General features: G+C 41.9%; 1 protein-coding gene across 2 annotated transcripts; it reads left to right on the top strand.

Moving 5' to 3' along the window:
• Positions 1–1,795: 1,795 nt before the first annotated feature.
• Positions 1,796–15,049, top strand: RFC3 (replication factor C subunit 3). 2 transcript variants are annotated; one of them, XM_075139789.1, is made up of 9 exons: positions 1,796–2,248; positions 3,423–3,560; positions 4,728–4,795; positions 7,581–7,678; positions 9,222–9,403; positions 9,651–9,787; positions 9,917–10,015; positions 11,593–11,662; positions 13,709–15,048. In XM_075139789.1, the coding sequence occupies exons 1-9, from the start codon at positions 2,162–2,164 to the stop codon at positions 13,898–13,900; spliced, it is 1,071 nt and encodes a 356-aa protein (XP_074995890.1). In that variant the 5' UTR covers positions 1,796–2,161; the 3' UTR covers positions 13,901–15,048. The 2 variants fall into 2 exon arrangements, with proteins under 2 accessions (XP_074995890.1, XP_074995891.1); XM_075139790.1 differs by lacking the exon at positions 1,796–2,248 and adding an exon at positions 2,609–2,763 and having other exon boundaries at positions 13,709–15,049.
• Positions 15,050–16,591: the final 1,542 nt, after the last annotated feature.

Below are 16,591 nucleotides of genomic sequence, written 5' to 3'. Positions count from 1 at the left end.
AAAGCTTAGGGCCCTTTCAGAGATGCTACATGTCTTCACTCCTCCTCGATCTCTTTGGGAGCTGAAAGTATCTAAAAGCCTACTGGACTGAGTCCTACCTGAGTCTGACCTCACCCAAAAAGGATTTGTTTTCACTGGTACTTTCGAAAGCCTGGAGTATCTGTCAGAGCACTCGCTGGAAGCTGGCATGCATTAGTAAAAACAGTATCTCTGGAGGCTGGAAAAACTGAGTAGGTTATAAGGAGTTATCACAGAAGTTGCAATTAAGTTAAGCATGACACTGATAGACACAAGAAGAGTAGCACATCACTCAGAAATTATTAAGACGTCAGGCAAACGAGCAAAGGATCTGAAAAAGCTTAAAAAGGCTAATCATAAATACAGCTAACCAAAGAGAATACCAAAGGAATTAATGGTTAAATTCAGAGATTACTCTGAAAAACAGCAGGTGCTGAGTGGAGAGAAAGCCAGACATGAGTAACTGTAGACCCACAAAATGTAAATTTAGAAAATGGCAGAGGAAGAGGTCACTCTGTGGTGCCGAGTAGAACAAAGGGACTCGAAGGGTGAGCACTGGGCAGGATATTGCTGCTGCAGCTTTCACAGACTCAATCACGTACAAGGGCAGTGCTGACAAAGCAGTACAAGGTGAATTTGCTAATTCATGGCAATCTGCAAATAAAACTGATTCATGAGTGTCTATGAGTGTAACATAACTATCTCGGATAAACAGGAAACACAGTACTAACTGATGTGCTCTCTCTTTGCCCCCACTAGGTTTATGTGATCTTTATGAGTAACTTGAAAGTCTAAGTTAATGAAGCTATCACCTGCATTAGGGCTTTTGACTATGTGAAAAAATGTGAACATGGAGCTGATAAAATATCAACAGTCACATGAACTTTTCATGTAATTGTTTTTTCACAGAAATCACGTAAGTAAAAAAATCAGGCTGACACATTTTAGCCTATTCATGTGTATACTCATGTTTTACCGCTTTAAGAAATTCTTCTTCTACTTTCAAATAATATGATTTGTGCATGATGCTTCATTTATTAGGGCTATTACACAAGGAATCCAAATGAGAATTTCTCTATTATATACATATTCTGTATATACATAAAGCCACACTCATAGACAGAGCTTGCAAATTCACGGTGTGATACATAGATTATGGGCAACCCATTGATACATAATGAGGCTGCGAGTCCGGGATGACACCAAGACAAAGAACCTAAGGACCATATGTTCCCCTGACACAGAAAACCGGCCCCCTTTTGCTGGCCATCTGTAGAGGTCAAAAGGCTGAATGCACGCCGACGAACCTCCTCACGGGCACGGCGGGCAGGCCATGCCTGCCTGAAGGGCTCTTTTCCGTCAGCCCCTTGCCGCTTCCTTTCCCGCCAGCTCACCCTGGTGGTGGCGGCCGGGGCGTTGGGCATCCCCAGGAGAGCTCACCCCGGTCCCACCTCCCTCGCCTAACGCCCCTTCTGCCGGCTCTGCCGCGGGAGGTCAGCCTGCCCCTGCCGCCACCACCGCTCGCATGAAGTATCTGCCTATGATTTGTAAGGAAAAAATAATGAGTTAAGATTCGTAAAAATAACGAGTGTGCCGCATATAGCAAGAGATCCGCTTGCCGTAAGCGGGCAGCAGCGGGCCCCGGCGCTGGTGCTAGCAGGGCCAGGCCGGCTGCCCCCCCGGCGCCATGACAGGGTTTCACCATGGGCACAGGCCCGCCCCGCACACGCGCAGGAGCACGAGCCCGCGCCGTGGCCAGCCGTCAGCAAAGCCAGCGCCAGTTGCTGCCCCGGCAGCACGAGCACGGGTTTTGCAGCTTCTCACAGAAAAGCTGCCTGGTCACGGAAGGAAAAACTGTCATTTGGGAGGGGGAAAAAAAACCCAGAGCTGGCGGGGGACCGAGCGGCCAGCGGCGGGACCCCCACGGCCGGGTCCGGCGGGGCCGAACCGGGCTGAGGCACGGCCTCCGGCGTTCCCTCGGGGAGCCGTGGGGGCGGGACAGCAGCGCGCTTCCGCTCCCTCCGCGAACGCCAATGAAGCTTGTCCCTCGGCGGCCGCCGTACCGGCCGGTGCTCCCGCTGCTGGGGGCCGGGGCTGTGCGCGCGCCGGGGCTGAGGCGGGCGGCGCGCGCTTTTGAACCGCCATGAGCCTGTGGGTGGACAAGTACCGTCCCGGCTCCCTCGGCAGGCTGGACTACCACCGCGAGCAGGCGGCGCAGCTCCGCAACCTGGTGAGGGGGCATCCGGGCCCGCCGTGCCGCACTGGCGGCCTCCTTAACGGCCTCCCTGGCGGGCTCTGCCCGGTGCCGCCGCGGCCTCCAGGCGTGGCGGCGGGGGCCGCCTGAGGCGAGCCCGCCACCGGGCCCCTCTCCTCCCCGCAGCGGGGGTCCTCCAGGAGCTGGGATTCCGAGGCCCTTAAGCTGCGTCAGCGGGTCTGCAGGGCAGAGGTTGGGAGCTTTCCCTCGGTGCAGGCCCGAGCCTTCGGAGGAGCTGCCCTGGCGGGCGCCGCCGGTGGGAGAGCGGTCCGCTGGCGTCGTGCCCCGCTTGGGAGCGTGGCCTTTACGCTAAGGAAAAGGCTGTGAGGAAATAAGTGGCTCAACTTTTCTGTGCTTCCTGCTGGTTTTGGCTGAGAATAGGGCTTACCTTGTTTACTTACAGTTAGCTGAAGTGCTTCAGGTGAGCAGCTGGGAATAAAAGTCAGGACTATGTAATTGCTTGGATGTTAAAGGACTGCTTCCTCTGCCAGGTGTACTGACTTCTCTTCGCTAGACCGCTGCATTGATTCACTCTCTGAGCATTTCTCTATGACTGTTGCATCTAACTAATCTAAATTCTGACAGTGGGGTTTGGTCAGATGTTCTCCAGGTCATGCTCTTTAGCTTTTCAAGAAACAAACTCCTAACTTTATTTAAGTACAGGAAATCCATTACTTGTTTGCCCAGATTCAAGGCTTGCAAATGAAACAACAAAGTAATTACATATATGTATATATATACACATACATAATTCTGTGTGTGTATATCTGCTTTAAACTTTGTTTTAATCCTTTTTACTGTGTGTTTATTGCAGCTGTCACTCTAGACACCCTGGAAAGTATGTAAATGCTGGGGTGGTTTTTTGTTGGTTTTTTGGGGTTGTTTTGGGGTGGTGTTTTTTTTTGTTGTGTTTTTTTTTTTTTTTTTTGAGGGGTGAGGTGTTTGGAGTTAAATGGTCTTCAGAAAAATATGATGTTCTATAGGAAATATTGTGGTGGGAAAGGAATTCAGCAGTTCTAATTCTAGGTACTATGTTGTGACTGAGCTGGAGAAGTCATTCCATGTAAACTTGGGTGAGAATGGAGGGACGAATACTCTCTTAAAAGGAAAATATTGTTGTAGCTAACTAATCGTGTTGCTTTGCGTTCAGGTTCAGTGTGGCGACTTCCCACATCTGTTGGTGTATGGACCATCAGGAGCTGGAAAAAAGACAAGAATAATGTGTTTGTTGAGGGAATTATATGGTGCAGGAGTGGAAAAACTGAGGATTGAGCATCAGAGCATAACGGTAAAAAAAAGAAATCTCCCATCTGCTACGAAGTCATGTGGATATTTATATACTGACGTGTTTCTGTTGTGAGGCCTTTATATTTATTTGAGTTTTAAAAAGAATTCTTTTTGCACTTAGTATCTTCAAGCTCTTTTTTTAATTAATCAGCCTAGTTTGGTTACATGAACAAATCCTTTTGCCAGATGTTCTTGTTCCTTAGGTCTTCATGGGTGGGAGGATGTGGGGCTTTTGTTGTTTTCTGTGGCTGGTTGTTGGTGGTGGTTGGTTTTTTTGTTTTTTAACAGGTGGCTTTGGACCATAGCATGTGTTGTAATAGACTAGCTCTCAATTAGATGTATAGAATTTCATTTGTCTGTAAAAATAACCCTTATTTTTATAATTATTAGCACTGCTTTTTGCATATATGCAAGTTTTAACTTTTTTTCTCATTCCCATAGTGACAATTTCAGCATTAGCAAAAAAAAAAAAAAAATCAATTTAAATTCTGTCTACCTTGGTCTTAGGCATTTAATTGTTTACTATTAAAGGTTATATTATCCATTCAAAATCCTTGTTATGGAAGGCTTAACCAGCAAGGGGTTGTCAAGGTTTATTGATAAGTAGGTTATTTAATGCTTGCGTTTTAATTCTTAGTAGTGGAACAGATATAATACTTGGACTGGATGATAGAAAATAGGATATATTTAACTGTTCAGACCCAAATTCAGTGGTAATATAAATACTAGTGTTTTCTTTAAACAGAGTATATACTTGAAATTCTTTGCTAAGAGAAGTGAACAGCCTCTTCAGGCTTGTCCAGAGGTTTTCCCTCCAAAACTTTTCTTTGAAGGGACAAAGTATCACTTATTTTGAACAGCTGATTCCAATAATAAGATTTCTTGTTACAAAACTCAGTAACTGGAGTATGCAGTAATATGTACTATGTGTTGCTGTAATAAGCATTACTGTTATTATTTTAGAGGCTGGATGATGTGGCAGTACTCCTCCTTTGGAGGTGGGGTTGGGGGGTAGGAGATGCATAAGTCTAGTGTTTGAGCAGTTTTTTTGATCTCGGAGACTTTTGGTTTGCCTGTGACCTAGCCCGTTGTAACCTGTAAGATAAACTTTTGCATCAGATTTTTGGAACACTCTTTCTGAAATTTAATATGCTTACTTTCTACATAGGCACCTTCTAAAAAGAAAATTGAAATTAGCACCATTGCAAGTAATTATCACCTTGAAGTTAACCCAAGGTAAGTGTACAGTAAAAATGTCCCACTTCAAATATAAGCTGTTGGTCATCTTTTGAGTGGTTTCAACCTGGGTGTATAAGGGCCTGGTTGCCCAATTTATTGCCTGAGCAAATTAGATAATGGTTTATGGGGTTGGACTGCAAGTGGGAGCAGGGAGAGGATTTTTGATTGAACAGCTCTAAATGAACGAAAATTTGGATTGCTGTATACTAAAGACAGTAAAGTTCTGCTTAACTAGCCACATAAGCATGCTGATGTTGAGGACTGGGTAACGGAAACAATTCTGGATTCATAGATTTAACCATTTAAGTTGAAATTGAGAACTTTTATTGGAACCAACACCCCCACGTTGATAGTTCTTTCACAATTACAAAAATAAAGTGATTTGAAAGTAAGCGAGGTTTACCCAGTAACTCTTAAAGAGTTTAGAGCACGGGAAAGAACAACACCACAAAATACTGGGAATCCTGTCATGAGCGAGGTCAGATGTTGATTTAAACGACAGAAGCTATAATGGTGTACTGTATGTCGTCTTTGACAGTTGTGAAATTGCTGGTGATAGTTCACTGACCCAAAGTAAATACTTGTATTTACCTGAAACCCTTTAATGTTGCTTTAAATCACATGAGAGTAAATGTCACTGTGCACTGGGAGGCTTTGGTTATGTTGGCTTTGTTGTCTGGGTTGCAATTACAAGACAGTGTGTACCCTGAAGTAACTTTTAGCTTTGTGCTTATTGCTAAACCTTTTCTCATGTTGCTCTGCATTTTAGAAGCTATTCTCATCTACCATGTCTCCTTTAAAAGCTTGTTCTCCAGCTCATCTCTGTGTATTGATTAGTGAATATCTGCTGGTATTCTAATACAGACCCAAATAATTAAAGCTGAGACTTTTATTGGTAATTAACTGTTTGAATATGTCATTTTGGTGATATAAAATGTCTGACCATTCAATCTTCTGCTCTGGTAACCTAATACTACTAATACTTCTTCTATTACTCTCCGTAGTGTACTTTGAGCTTGAAACATATAAAATAATTGTATTTTACTTTAAATATAAAAATCCTGAAGGTGTAGAACTGCTGTATTGGTTATTGTATATAATAGTAGTACTGAGTTTTGATAAGAATTAATATATTGATTCATAGGCTTTAATTGATCAAGCAATTGTCATGTTTATGTCTGACCAGACAGTGAACCTGCGTGTGCTGTGCTATAGTCTGTGAAGCTTGACTGAATTATAATACTGTGAAACCATGTTGTGCATCCTGAGTAACATGGAACATGATAAATGGCTAACAGGGAACGGAAATTAACTTCTCGAAAGGACTCTGCAGACATTGAATTTATTATGGAACTTTATTAGACAGAGCTGTTCTTTTTCCTCCAAAAGGAGGATATTGTCTGAATTCCAAAGCGTTGTCTGCTGGTCACTTGCCTAGCTTGGGTAGATGCTTTAAAATGGGTTCTCCTGAGTAAGTGGGTAATGAAAGAATAAGGAACAACAAAAATTAAACATTTGTGTGGTAACTGCCTTTGTTCATTGTTTTCCTGGAATGTTTGGTGTGGTCACATAATATCAAGAATAATCTTTCACCACTCTGGGTTCTCTGTTATTGCAGAGAATAATTTATCTTTAAATATTAGGAAACTATTTTAATCACTTTCCATTTCCAAAAACTGGCCTAGCTCATAAGTAGATCTGGCTTGTTTCACTTTGCTTTTTGTTTTTTGTGCTGTAATCACAGGTCTGCTCCCTTGCTGAAGGACAGATCTCCGCAGTCAAAGTCAGCGTAGCCTATTCAGCAGATTGTGAACTGTTGAGCTAATATGCTTCTGTACATTCTGCTGCCTTCTCCTTGGCAAGTGTGGGGAAGGTCTGGTTGAGTGGTGACTAGAACAGGACAGACAAATGCCTTTTTCATTTGATTTTCAGTGAAATATTGCAGACCTACTGCTGCCTCTGTGAAGGCAATAGTCTGGGGATGCTAAAGAGTGTGGGGTTTTCCTTTCTTTTTCTTTGCTTTTTCAGTAATCTAGCTTGCAGGTCAGTCCCCAGTGGTTGTCAAATCTGACTCAAGCTAGCTGAGCTGCTAACCTGGGGACTGAGAAAGCTGTGCAGTGCTACTCTAGGGATAGTAAGGAGAAGAGGCAGGAAGGAAATCTAGTATTTTCCCATGTTTTCCTGCCTTCTAAGAGGAAGAAAGTTAACCATCTTGTGCTGTAATAATATCTGAGTATCAATCTTTTACTAGTAACTCTTTAACCTCACTGTGTCTGCCATTCAAATTTACATTAAGCGTATAGGTTATTCATAGCATGACATCTAATTTTCAGGGGAGAAAGACCTATGCATTTACATCAGTCCTTTCAGTCAGGTATCCTATTATGTGGTTAGACTTAATTTTTCTTCCCATAATGGGTAAAAATGTTCACATTATGTGTCTTTGCCCAAATCGCAAGTAACAAAAGTTTACATTTCTCATACCAGAAAAATAAGTTGTATTTTAAAGAGTTAATAAACCATTTGACAACGGTTTCACTGCTTCCCAATACAGTGCTACTAATCCAGCTGTACCTGCGTAAGCTTTAGGTTGTTTTTATTATTGGAAAGGTAACTTTCAACAAAGTATGTGTGTTGAGCTTAATTCTAACCTCAACAGCTTCTGAATTCTTTTGTCATTTTTGTTTAGTCAGTTGACCAAGGGGCTGCTTAGGAGGATGTATTTTATACGCAGTATGAAGTTGTTGTTTTAAAACAAGTTTTATTCAAACTCCTGGTCCAGTGATGCAGGAAACAATGACCGTGTAGTAATTCAGGAACTCTTGAAGACAGTAGCACAATCCCAACAGCTTGAGACAAGTACTCAACGAGACTTTAAAGGTGAGTAAAAACAGTTAAAACCAGTCAAAGTACTACTTAAACTTGTTTTCCAGAGATTTCAGCTGACTGTTTTGTTTGTACCTGTATATTGCATGAGGGCACACATGAACCTTTCCCAAATTAAACAACCTCCCATTTTTCTTCCACTGTGGAAATATCTTGAGTGGTTAAATACTCAGTATTAGGTTCTCTTGTGTTGGTTTCTTAGGAGGACAGGGTGTAGTTGAATGATTGTGGCTGGGCAGAGGGAGCTGGGATTCTTGCTGTCTTTTTCCCAAGTCTACCATTGAAATGCACTGTAACGTAGTTTAATGATCTACAGTAGTAGCTGAGTTATGAGCTACTGAGGCTTAATATTGAGTTGAGGGGCAGGATAATCTTACGGCAAATGGCGCTGTGTAAGCTAGGTGTTAGCTCATCCCCCAAAACGCTACAAATAAGCAGCTATCTTAGGCAGAAAGTTTAGAAGCATTTTATCGATAGTGTACAGAAGGACACTGGTTAAGAAAATGAAGAAGGCTTTCATTGAGTTTTCCAAGACACATGTTGCTACAACTGGTTTATTTTTCCTCCCCATGGCTAAATTGAAAGCAAAATCAGAACTATATAACAAAAGATTGAAGGAGAGAGGAAATCTTGACAGATAGAGTAGAGCAGAAATTAGTTGAAAATAGTAATGGATTTAGTACTTTTTCTCGTTTTCTTCACTGTTCTCAAGAAATACTATATTTCACCTAAGCTGCTAGACACTGATTGGCTCTACCAGTTATTGGTGTATATAACCTTACATCTGCAGTCATACATGCACCTCAAAATATCTGGTAAACTGGCTGGTCTCCTTAGGCTGCATATATAACCAGAAGAGAAATTGGAGAAGAGTAATGGACTGCCTTGTTCCTCCACACTGTTCTCACTGGACCATTCAGAGTACTGAAATGAGCCATCTATGAGTTGCCTATGGAGAAACCTGCAGAAGGTAGCTGGTCAGGTGTCTCCTGGTTGTTCTGAAGCATTTTGAAATACCTTTTTCTTTTTTTTTTTCTTTAAAAGACCGTGGAAAAGCGCTGCAGCTACAATAACAAGGCAGCTTTCTACTACTCCTTTGTTAAGCTAAGATATTGGCTTTTAAATATAAAATGTATTGAGGGGAGTCTTCAAGAAACTTTTGCTTTTTGATATGTCCTTATGCTATAAATTGTTTTGCATTTCTTACTTAAAAATTCCTTTAAAAAGTTACTGTACTATCAAAGTGAAAGCTTCTACACCTACCTGGATTATTTCTTGGCACTGAAGTGTTGCAGGCCCTGCTCTGAAGAAATTGACAGTCCATGACGTTAATATAGGATGTGCAGGAGCAGAAGATTATACAGTCAAAAAGGCACGCAGGTTGTCTTAATCTTTATTTTCCTGCCTGTGAGAATCATGCTGCCTTTTTCTGCTTGTATCGTTTATTTTGGTATTATCGCTTGTATATCAAAGTACTCATTTTCTTAGAAAGATTTGATATTAACAAAAACCCCCACTATTTTTAAACCTTTTTCAGTGGTGCTGTTAACGGAAGTTGACAAACTCACTAAAGATGCTCAGCATGCTTTGCGAAGAACAATGGAGAAGTACATGGCGACCTGCAGGTTGATCCTGTGCTGCAACTCCATGTCAAAAATTATAGGACCTATTCAAAGCAGATGCCTGGCTGTACGAGTGCCTGCTCCCAGCATTGAAGACGTATGTTGAAACAGAAGCAAAAATAAGTTATTTAAAACTTCTTACTAGATAAGTTCTTGCTGTGAACTTATGAGATATTTTACTTTCACAAAGTGAGCTAGTTTTTCTTTCTGGTGGGTGACTTGTCAAGCATGTTTTATGAAAGACTGGTCCATCTCTAGTCCAGAAATGTCCAGTTTCAGACAGTAGAATCTGTAGGTGCTAAACTGTTTGCTAAGTGTTGCACTCCCTGCTGTTTCCCGTCTAGATCTGCCATGTCTTGTCCAGTGTGTGTAAGAAAGAAGGCCTGACTCTTCCTCAGGAACTGGCTCAAAGGCTTGCAGAGAAATCTGGCAGGAATCTTCGGAAGGCACTACTTATGTGTGAGTCCTGCAGAGTACAACAGTAAGTCACTGCTAAAAATTAATGTAAATTATACTCTCGGACACATAAATAAACTTACTTCTGAGGCCTTGTTAGAATAGGTGACATTTGCTTTGATTTTAATTTTTTAAAAATATTATTATTATGTAGGTATCCTTTTACTGCTGATCAAGACATTCCTGAGATGGACTGGGAAGTTTATTTGAGAGAAACTGCAAATGCTATTGTCGGTCAACAGACACCACAAAGGTAGGTGAATACACTTACTTGCAGCTACAAATTATGTTTTTGGTGTACTCTCATGTCCTGGTTCCGGCTGGGACAGAGTTAACTTTCTTCCCAGTAGCTTGGGAGGTGTGCTGTGTTTTGGGTTTGGTGTGAAAGGAGCGTTGATGGCCCATTGATGCTTTGGCTGTTGCTGGGTGGTGCTTGCACCGGGAGCGGGGAGCACAGCCCGGGTGGTGGACCCAGCTGGCCAATGGGGTGCTCTATACCATGTGACATCATGCTCAGTATAAAAACCAGGTGTGGGGGGGGGCTCGCCCCCCGTTTGTGACACGCGGTTGGCGGTCGATTGCATTGTGCATCGCCTGCTTTGTGTATTCTGTTATTGTTGTTGTTCTCATTGTTATTATTATTGTTCTACTTCGTTTTATTTCAATTATTAAACTGTTTTTATCTCAACCCGGGAGCTTTCCTACTTGTGCCCTCCCGATTCTCTCCCCCATCCCACCGGAAGGTGTGGGGGGGCTGTGTGGGGTGTGTGAGCGAGCGACTGCGTGGGATTTATTTGCTGGCTGGGGTTAAACCACAACGTCTTGAACCTAAAAAAAAAAGTTACATTTAAAAATGTAGCATCTTTTCTTTAGTTATATGTAATTTTCTGGCATTTCTACTGGAGCTGGTACTTTGCAGCCAGAGGAAGTGAGCTTTAAAATTACCAGAGGAGGCTGAATGAGCTTCAGGAACTGAAACAATTGTTGCTTTTCTCTGTTGAAGCTGTAATTAAAAGTGAGCATAAGCTTAGTTGCATATTATGCTGTCTGTCTTTTTTTTTTGAGGGGGGTGTTTGTGTGTGTGTGTGTGGGGTTGTTTGTTTCATTTAAGGCTTCTGTTTCACCATCTTTAACATATCGTACCTTTGTAAAAGAATTGGAAATGAGAAATCATGGCTTTTTTAAAGTACATTAGGAGATGCCCCCTTTATCCATCTCTGTCATATGCACAGCCTGATCCTTTTAGTCTGTTCCATATATTACATGAGATGTCACTTAAAATTTTGTATTTAATTTAAATGCTTGTAGCCTCTGACCTCCCAATATCAAAAGTTGAGAATTGATAACTGTCACTTTCTGCCACCTAATCATCTTACCCCCTCTTGTAAACAATAAAAACAGAAAAGCAGCGTAAACGAATCTTTTGGCTCTAATCAATTTTGTGGTATCTTCTCACTAATCTTAAGCATGAAGAATAATTTAGATATGAAGAGGAATTAAAGGGAGACAAGCCTGAGACAAATTCTAATAGCCTTGTTGCTTCTAGATTAACTGAGGCCATTGTAACTAGAGTATATGTAACTTATCTTACTGTTTTGAATAAAAGGTGATTATCTTACTGTTTTGAATAAAAGGTGATATGTAGCATTTGAATTGAAACAGACTGACTTGTGCAATGCTTTTAGGTTTAAAGTAACATGCAAAACCAAAAACAGAAAAAAAACCTTTGCTTGAGTTGACTTTTTTCCTGGAGTAATTTCACAAATAGTGAAAACACATTAGTATGCTTTGGGGACATACTTCTGATATTTTGTGGTGTCTTTCCAACAGGCTTTTAGAGGTCCGTGGACGGCTTTATGAACTCCTGACACACTGCATTCCTCCTGAGATTATAATGAAGGTAATTCAGCTATCTAGCTCTTAATGTGTTACAAATATTAATGCTATGACAGTCTCAATTTGAGTTTAAAAAAAAAACACACCAAAACATCACAAATTATCCAAACATTGATAAAAAGCTGTGTCCTCTCCAAATAGACATGAGTGACCAAAAGATACTTTTCTCTTGTCTTTCTTTCCATTGGAGTAACCAAATAGTCCAGGTTATTGCTCTGAAGCAGTAATTAAGACCTTGTTCCTGCAAACACTGATACATAGCATTCACTTCTCATGATCCTCAGTCATAGAATCATAGAATCATTAAGGTTGGAAAAGACCTCTAAGATCATCGAGTCCAACCGTCAACCCAACACCACCATGCCCACTAAACCATGTCCCTAAGCACCTCATCTACACGTCTTTTAAATACTTCCAGGGATGGTGACTCAACCACTTCCCTGGGCAGCCTGTTCCAAGGCCTGACCACTCTTTCAGTAAAGAAATTTCTCCTAATGTCCAGCCTAAACCTCCCTTGGCGCAACTTGAGGCCATTTCCTCTCGTCCTATCGCTAGTTACTTAGGAGAAGAGACCAGCACCTACCTCGCTACAACCTCCTTTCAGGTAGTTGTAGAGTGTGATGAGGTCTCCCCTCAGCCTCCTTTTCTCCAGACTAAACAACCCCAGTTCCCTCAGCCGCTCCTCATAAGACTTGTGCTCCAGGCCCTTCACCAGCTTTGTTGCCCTCCTCTGGACACGCTCCAGCACCTCCATGTCCTTCTTGTAGTGAGGGGCCCAAAACTGAACACAGTATTCGAGGTGTGGCCTCACCAGTGCCGAGTACAGGGGCACGATCACCTCCCTACTCCTGCTGGCCACACTATTTCTGATACAGGCCAGGATGCTGTTGGCCTTCTTGGCCACCTGGGCACACTGCCGGCTCATGTTCAGCCGGCTGTCAACCAGCACCCCCAGGTCCTTTTCCTCCGGGCAGCTTTCCAGCCACTCTTCCCCAAGCCTGTAGCGTTGCCTGGGGTTGTTGTGGCTGAAGTGCAGGACCCGGCACTTGGCCTTGTTGAACCTCATACAGTTGGCCTCGGCCCATCGATCCAGCCTGTCCAGGTCCCTCTGCAGAGCCTTCCTACCCTCCAGCAGATCAACACTCCTGCCCAACTGGGTGTCATCTGCTAATGTTTGCAACTTACCGTAGGTGGACCTTGCCATCAGACATAATTACAAGATAATAAATTTCACATTAACTGATTTCTGCTTTCTGCCAGTTTTGGTAGTTAGATGTTTCTTTCGCCTTCCTTTCTTATGGTAGGTTAGTGGATCCTGCATTGCCCTGTTTGAGGACTGTTGTTGTCAGGCCAGAGGTCCATGTTCTCTACCCACTCCGCCTTCATAAACTTGAAACGGTCTAGAGATAATTCTCACTTATTCCTGACCGTTTTAATAGAGATGGATTTGCAATGATTTTACTGCTGTCTCGCATCTAAAATAATGCATTTTTGGTTTTTGTAATGACAGAAGTATTGTTGTAAAGTATCTTGTGTGTGTCTACACATACGTATGTACGTAAACGTAAAAAGATATACTTAAGTTTTAAATAAGCCCTTACCTTGTTATTTATTAATGTTGTTTCTCTTTGTGCTCAATACTGTTGAGATAGGAAGTAAGTGGTTTTAATACACTTGCTATCTTGGTGAAAATTCTCCCCAGAGCCATGTGCCTGCATGCAGTAGAGGTTATAGTATTTGGAGGTGAAGTTAATTTATTTTCTTTATTAAGGTGTAAGTAGTTCCAATACATGGTTTTTCCATCTAAGAACACAATAGGTAACATCTATTTTGACATGAGGAATTTATCTTGAAGGAAGGTTCTGAAAAGACATGGTTCCATGAATCTAGTTCTGTCAAATAGCTGGGGTAATGAGTCTTCAATGTCTTTTCTGTTGGATTCATGAGTGAACTATTGGTCATAGCTTGGCTATTTTCAGAGAAATGAGGTTATCCTTTTAACAAAAAACATATAATTTTTCAAATACTGTCCTGTTTTTTCCCCTTTTAGGGCCTCCTGACAGAACTTCTAAATAACTGTGATGGACAACTGAAAGGAGAAGTTGCACAGATGGCAGCCTTCTATGAACACCGCCTGCAACTGGGCAGCAAAGCCATTTATCATCTGGAAGCATTTGTAGCAAAGTTTATGGCAATTTACAAAAAGTTCATGGAGGATGGACTAGATGACATGATGTTCTAACTCTGATGCCCGAAGTCGTACACAGAATGTTGTGTCGTGATGCCAGTGATGTTGCAAATGTTGTCTACTTGTCCATGCTTGATTGCATATGGGTCTAGTTCAAAGTCAAATATCATATTTTGCTATTAATATAAACTACAGTGAACTAAAGAACAATGTTTATTCAGTTTTAGAAACCAGATGGATTTTTTTGATAGCCACAAATCCATCTTTAGATCCATACAAAATACATTAGCCTTTCAGAAAGACAACAAGTTGCCTGGGAAGATGTATAAGATCATAGTCGCTTGGCAGTGTTTGTAAGCTGACATTAAGAAGAGAGAATGTGGATGTTGCATGCTTGCTTTTTGATTGTTCATGGGCAAGGCTGTAAGCAAAAGATGTTTCTTCCATGGTGTGGCAAGTTCCAGTTTGAGCATGTATGTTCTGCCTACTGATTTATATATCTCGCTGTTTGTCTGGTTTCTTTTATTTTAGCCATGCTGTCTTCTGTGGTGTGCTGACACAGAATGCTTTCCAACTCTTGTTTGTAAGCAGTTGCATTGAAATTGTGGATGAGCAATACTTTTGTGTTGCTTGTAAATCAGTTTGACAACATGGAACATTTTGTTTAGAAGGAATATACCTATATAAAGCAAGGCCACTTGCTGGCTGATGCTTTCAACATACATAATGCTGTTTAGGTAAAGATTATTCCTTTGACTGTGGTTTAACCAAGGGTAAGGTTTCAATTTTTAACAAATATTCTTTCACCTCTTAAAACGATATGTGACATTTTTAAAATGGCAAAATAAATTGTAAAAATATGAACAACAAATTAAATGCTGAATTAGTGTTTTACACTGTCTGTGACTACCTAGGTATGTGCATTCATTGGCATTCATTTGCTTTGATGTAGACTGTCTTTCAGAAAGGTGGAATATACTCCCCCCTTGTAAGACTAAAGGAGCCACTGAAGTTTAAAAAAACCATACACACACAAACAACAACAAAAAAGAAAAAAAACAGCCCCACAAAATAATAAAAAACCCAACCACCCCCATCTCTACCACTTTGTGCTGCAAGTCTTTCACTCGTTATGCCTATGTGCTATGGTACCCTAAACATGACTGAATTTAATGCCCTTTGTTACTTCACTCTACTAATTCAGGCTATTACTAGATAGTATTTAAAGATAAAGTGAATTAAATACTGTTCCCAATCTCACACCCCCCCCCCTTTTATTTTCTAGCAGGAAAGGGTTTAGTATTTAGGGATTTTATGTCAGAGCTAGTTATACATAATGGCAGTTTTTTGGAAGCTAGGGCCCTCCCTCTAGTAATTAATAAAGGAAGAATCTCACTAGTTATTGCTAACTCATCGCCTTTAAAATGTACAAAAGGCAGCATTAATCAAAGAGGTAGTGTCACTGCTGTTCTCAGGAACTTGACCATCCCATGTAGGGTGTTAATTCACAGCTTGCCTTCAGATTCATTCTCAGTAGGATGGTGCTGGCCTGCTTCATGCTCAACTGGTCTCCTTAAAACTGAAGAAGTCTGGAAGATGGATTTTTTTTTTTCTTCCATCTGCTCTTGTCACCCAAATCCACAGCACTGGTAGCTTGTCAGAGTGAGAGTGTCTTCACTGTCAGAGATCCTAGAAAACCATTAAATTAGTCAATGGTAGTGGAAATGAGTACTTAAATCCATTACAAAGAAGAGCACAAGAATGGTAGAGGGGGCATAATTACAGCATGTACAAATTGCCTGCTCTTTCAGGAGCCTAGTCTTACCTACTGTGTGAAATACGCACAGGGGCAGTATTGATGCAGAGGGTGGAGAGGCAGGAGCTGGATCGTAGGTTTGTCAGTCGGAGGAGGCAGAGAAGCAGCTTGCTGTTTGTTTCAAAAGATCCCAGCAAGCTTTGTCTAGGAGACTGAAACCCCAACATAAATCTCTCTGTAGGTGTTCTTGCTGCCTCTTCTTGAAGTTTCATTTTTATCATTTTCTACCTAGGATGAATCGAGTAGTCAAGGATGGAAAAATGGGATAATGACCAGGGATCACTGAGAGAGGAAATGGCTATCACTGTTCCCGAAAACCAGCATTTCCCCCTGCTGATCCTGCTCCTGCCACTTTGTCTTCCATAGTCTAGAACACAGAAATTTAGACACATGGGCACAGTATCTCAAAAGTCTTTGCACACATTTTTCCTTCCTACAGTAATTTTTAAGGCAATTTTGTCTTAGTATCCATAACAGGCTCCCCAGGGGGGTGGTCACGGCACCAAGCCTGTCGGAGTTCAAGGAGCATCTGGACGATGCTCTTAGTCATACGATTTAGTTTTAGGTAGTCCTGCGAGGAGCAGGGAGTTGGACTCGATGATCCTTAGGGGTCCCTTCCAACTTGACAATAAGTGGTGTGCTTTTTGGGAACATCCTAGAGGCTAACCGCCTTGGATGCTGTACCCCTCCCTTTTGGGTAGCTGTAGCACTTGGTTGGAGACAATGTGGCGCAGAACTGAGGTCCTGGGCTGTGCTGGAGGAAGCAGGGACCAGTAACCCCCATTCCTTGTGCTGTGCACTGACAAATGGGGCTGATGGGAATGTATGAGCAGGTGGCTGTCAGAAACAAAAAGGAGTTTTCTGCCATTTTTTCCCCTCCTGAGGCTACCATGTAACCCTTTTACCAGGAAAGCAGAACCGTAGCCTGG

Source organism: Calonectris borealis, chromosome 1 (assembly GCF_964195595.1).
Source record: "Calonectris borealis chromosome 1, bCalBor7.hap1.2, whole genome shotgun sequence".
Classification (NCBI taxonomy): domain Eukaryota; kingdom Metazoa; phylum Chordata; class Aves; order Procellariiformes; family Procellariidae; genus Calonectris; species Calonectris borealis.
Note: the sequence above shows the minus strand (reverse complement) of the source record. Positions and strands in the feature narration are given on the sequence as shown.

Coding starts and splice junctions, on each gene's coding strand:
- RFC3 (XM_075139789.1), top strand. CDS start 2,162: ATGAGCCTGTGGGTGGACAAGTACCGTCCCGGCTCCCTCGGCAGGCTG. Junction 9,404..9,650: donor CTGCTCCCAGCATTGAAGAC/GTATGTTGAAAC, acceptor TTTCCCGTCTAG/ATCTGCCATGTCTTGTCCAG. Junction 10,016..11,592: donor GGTCAACAGACACCACAAAG/GTAGGTGAATAC, acceptor TCTTTCCAACAG/GCTTTTAGAGGTCCGTGGAC.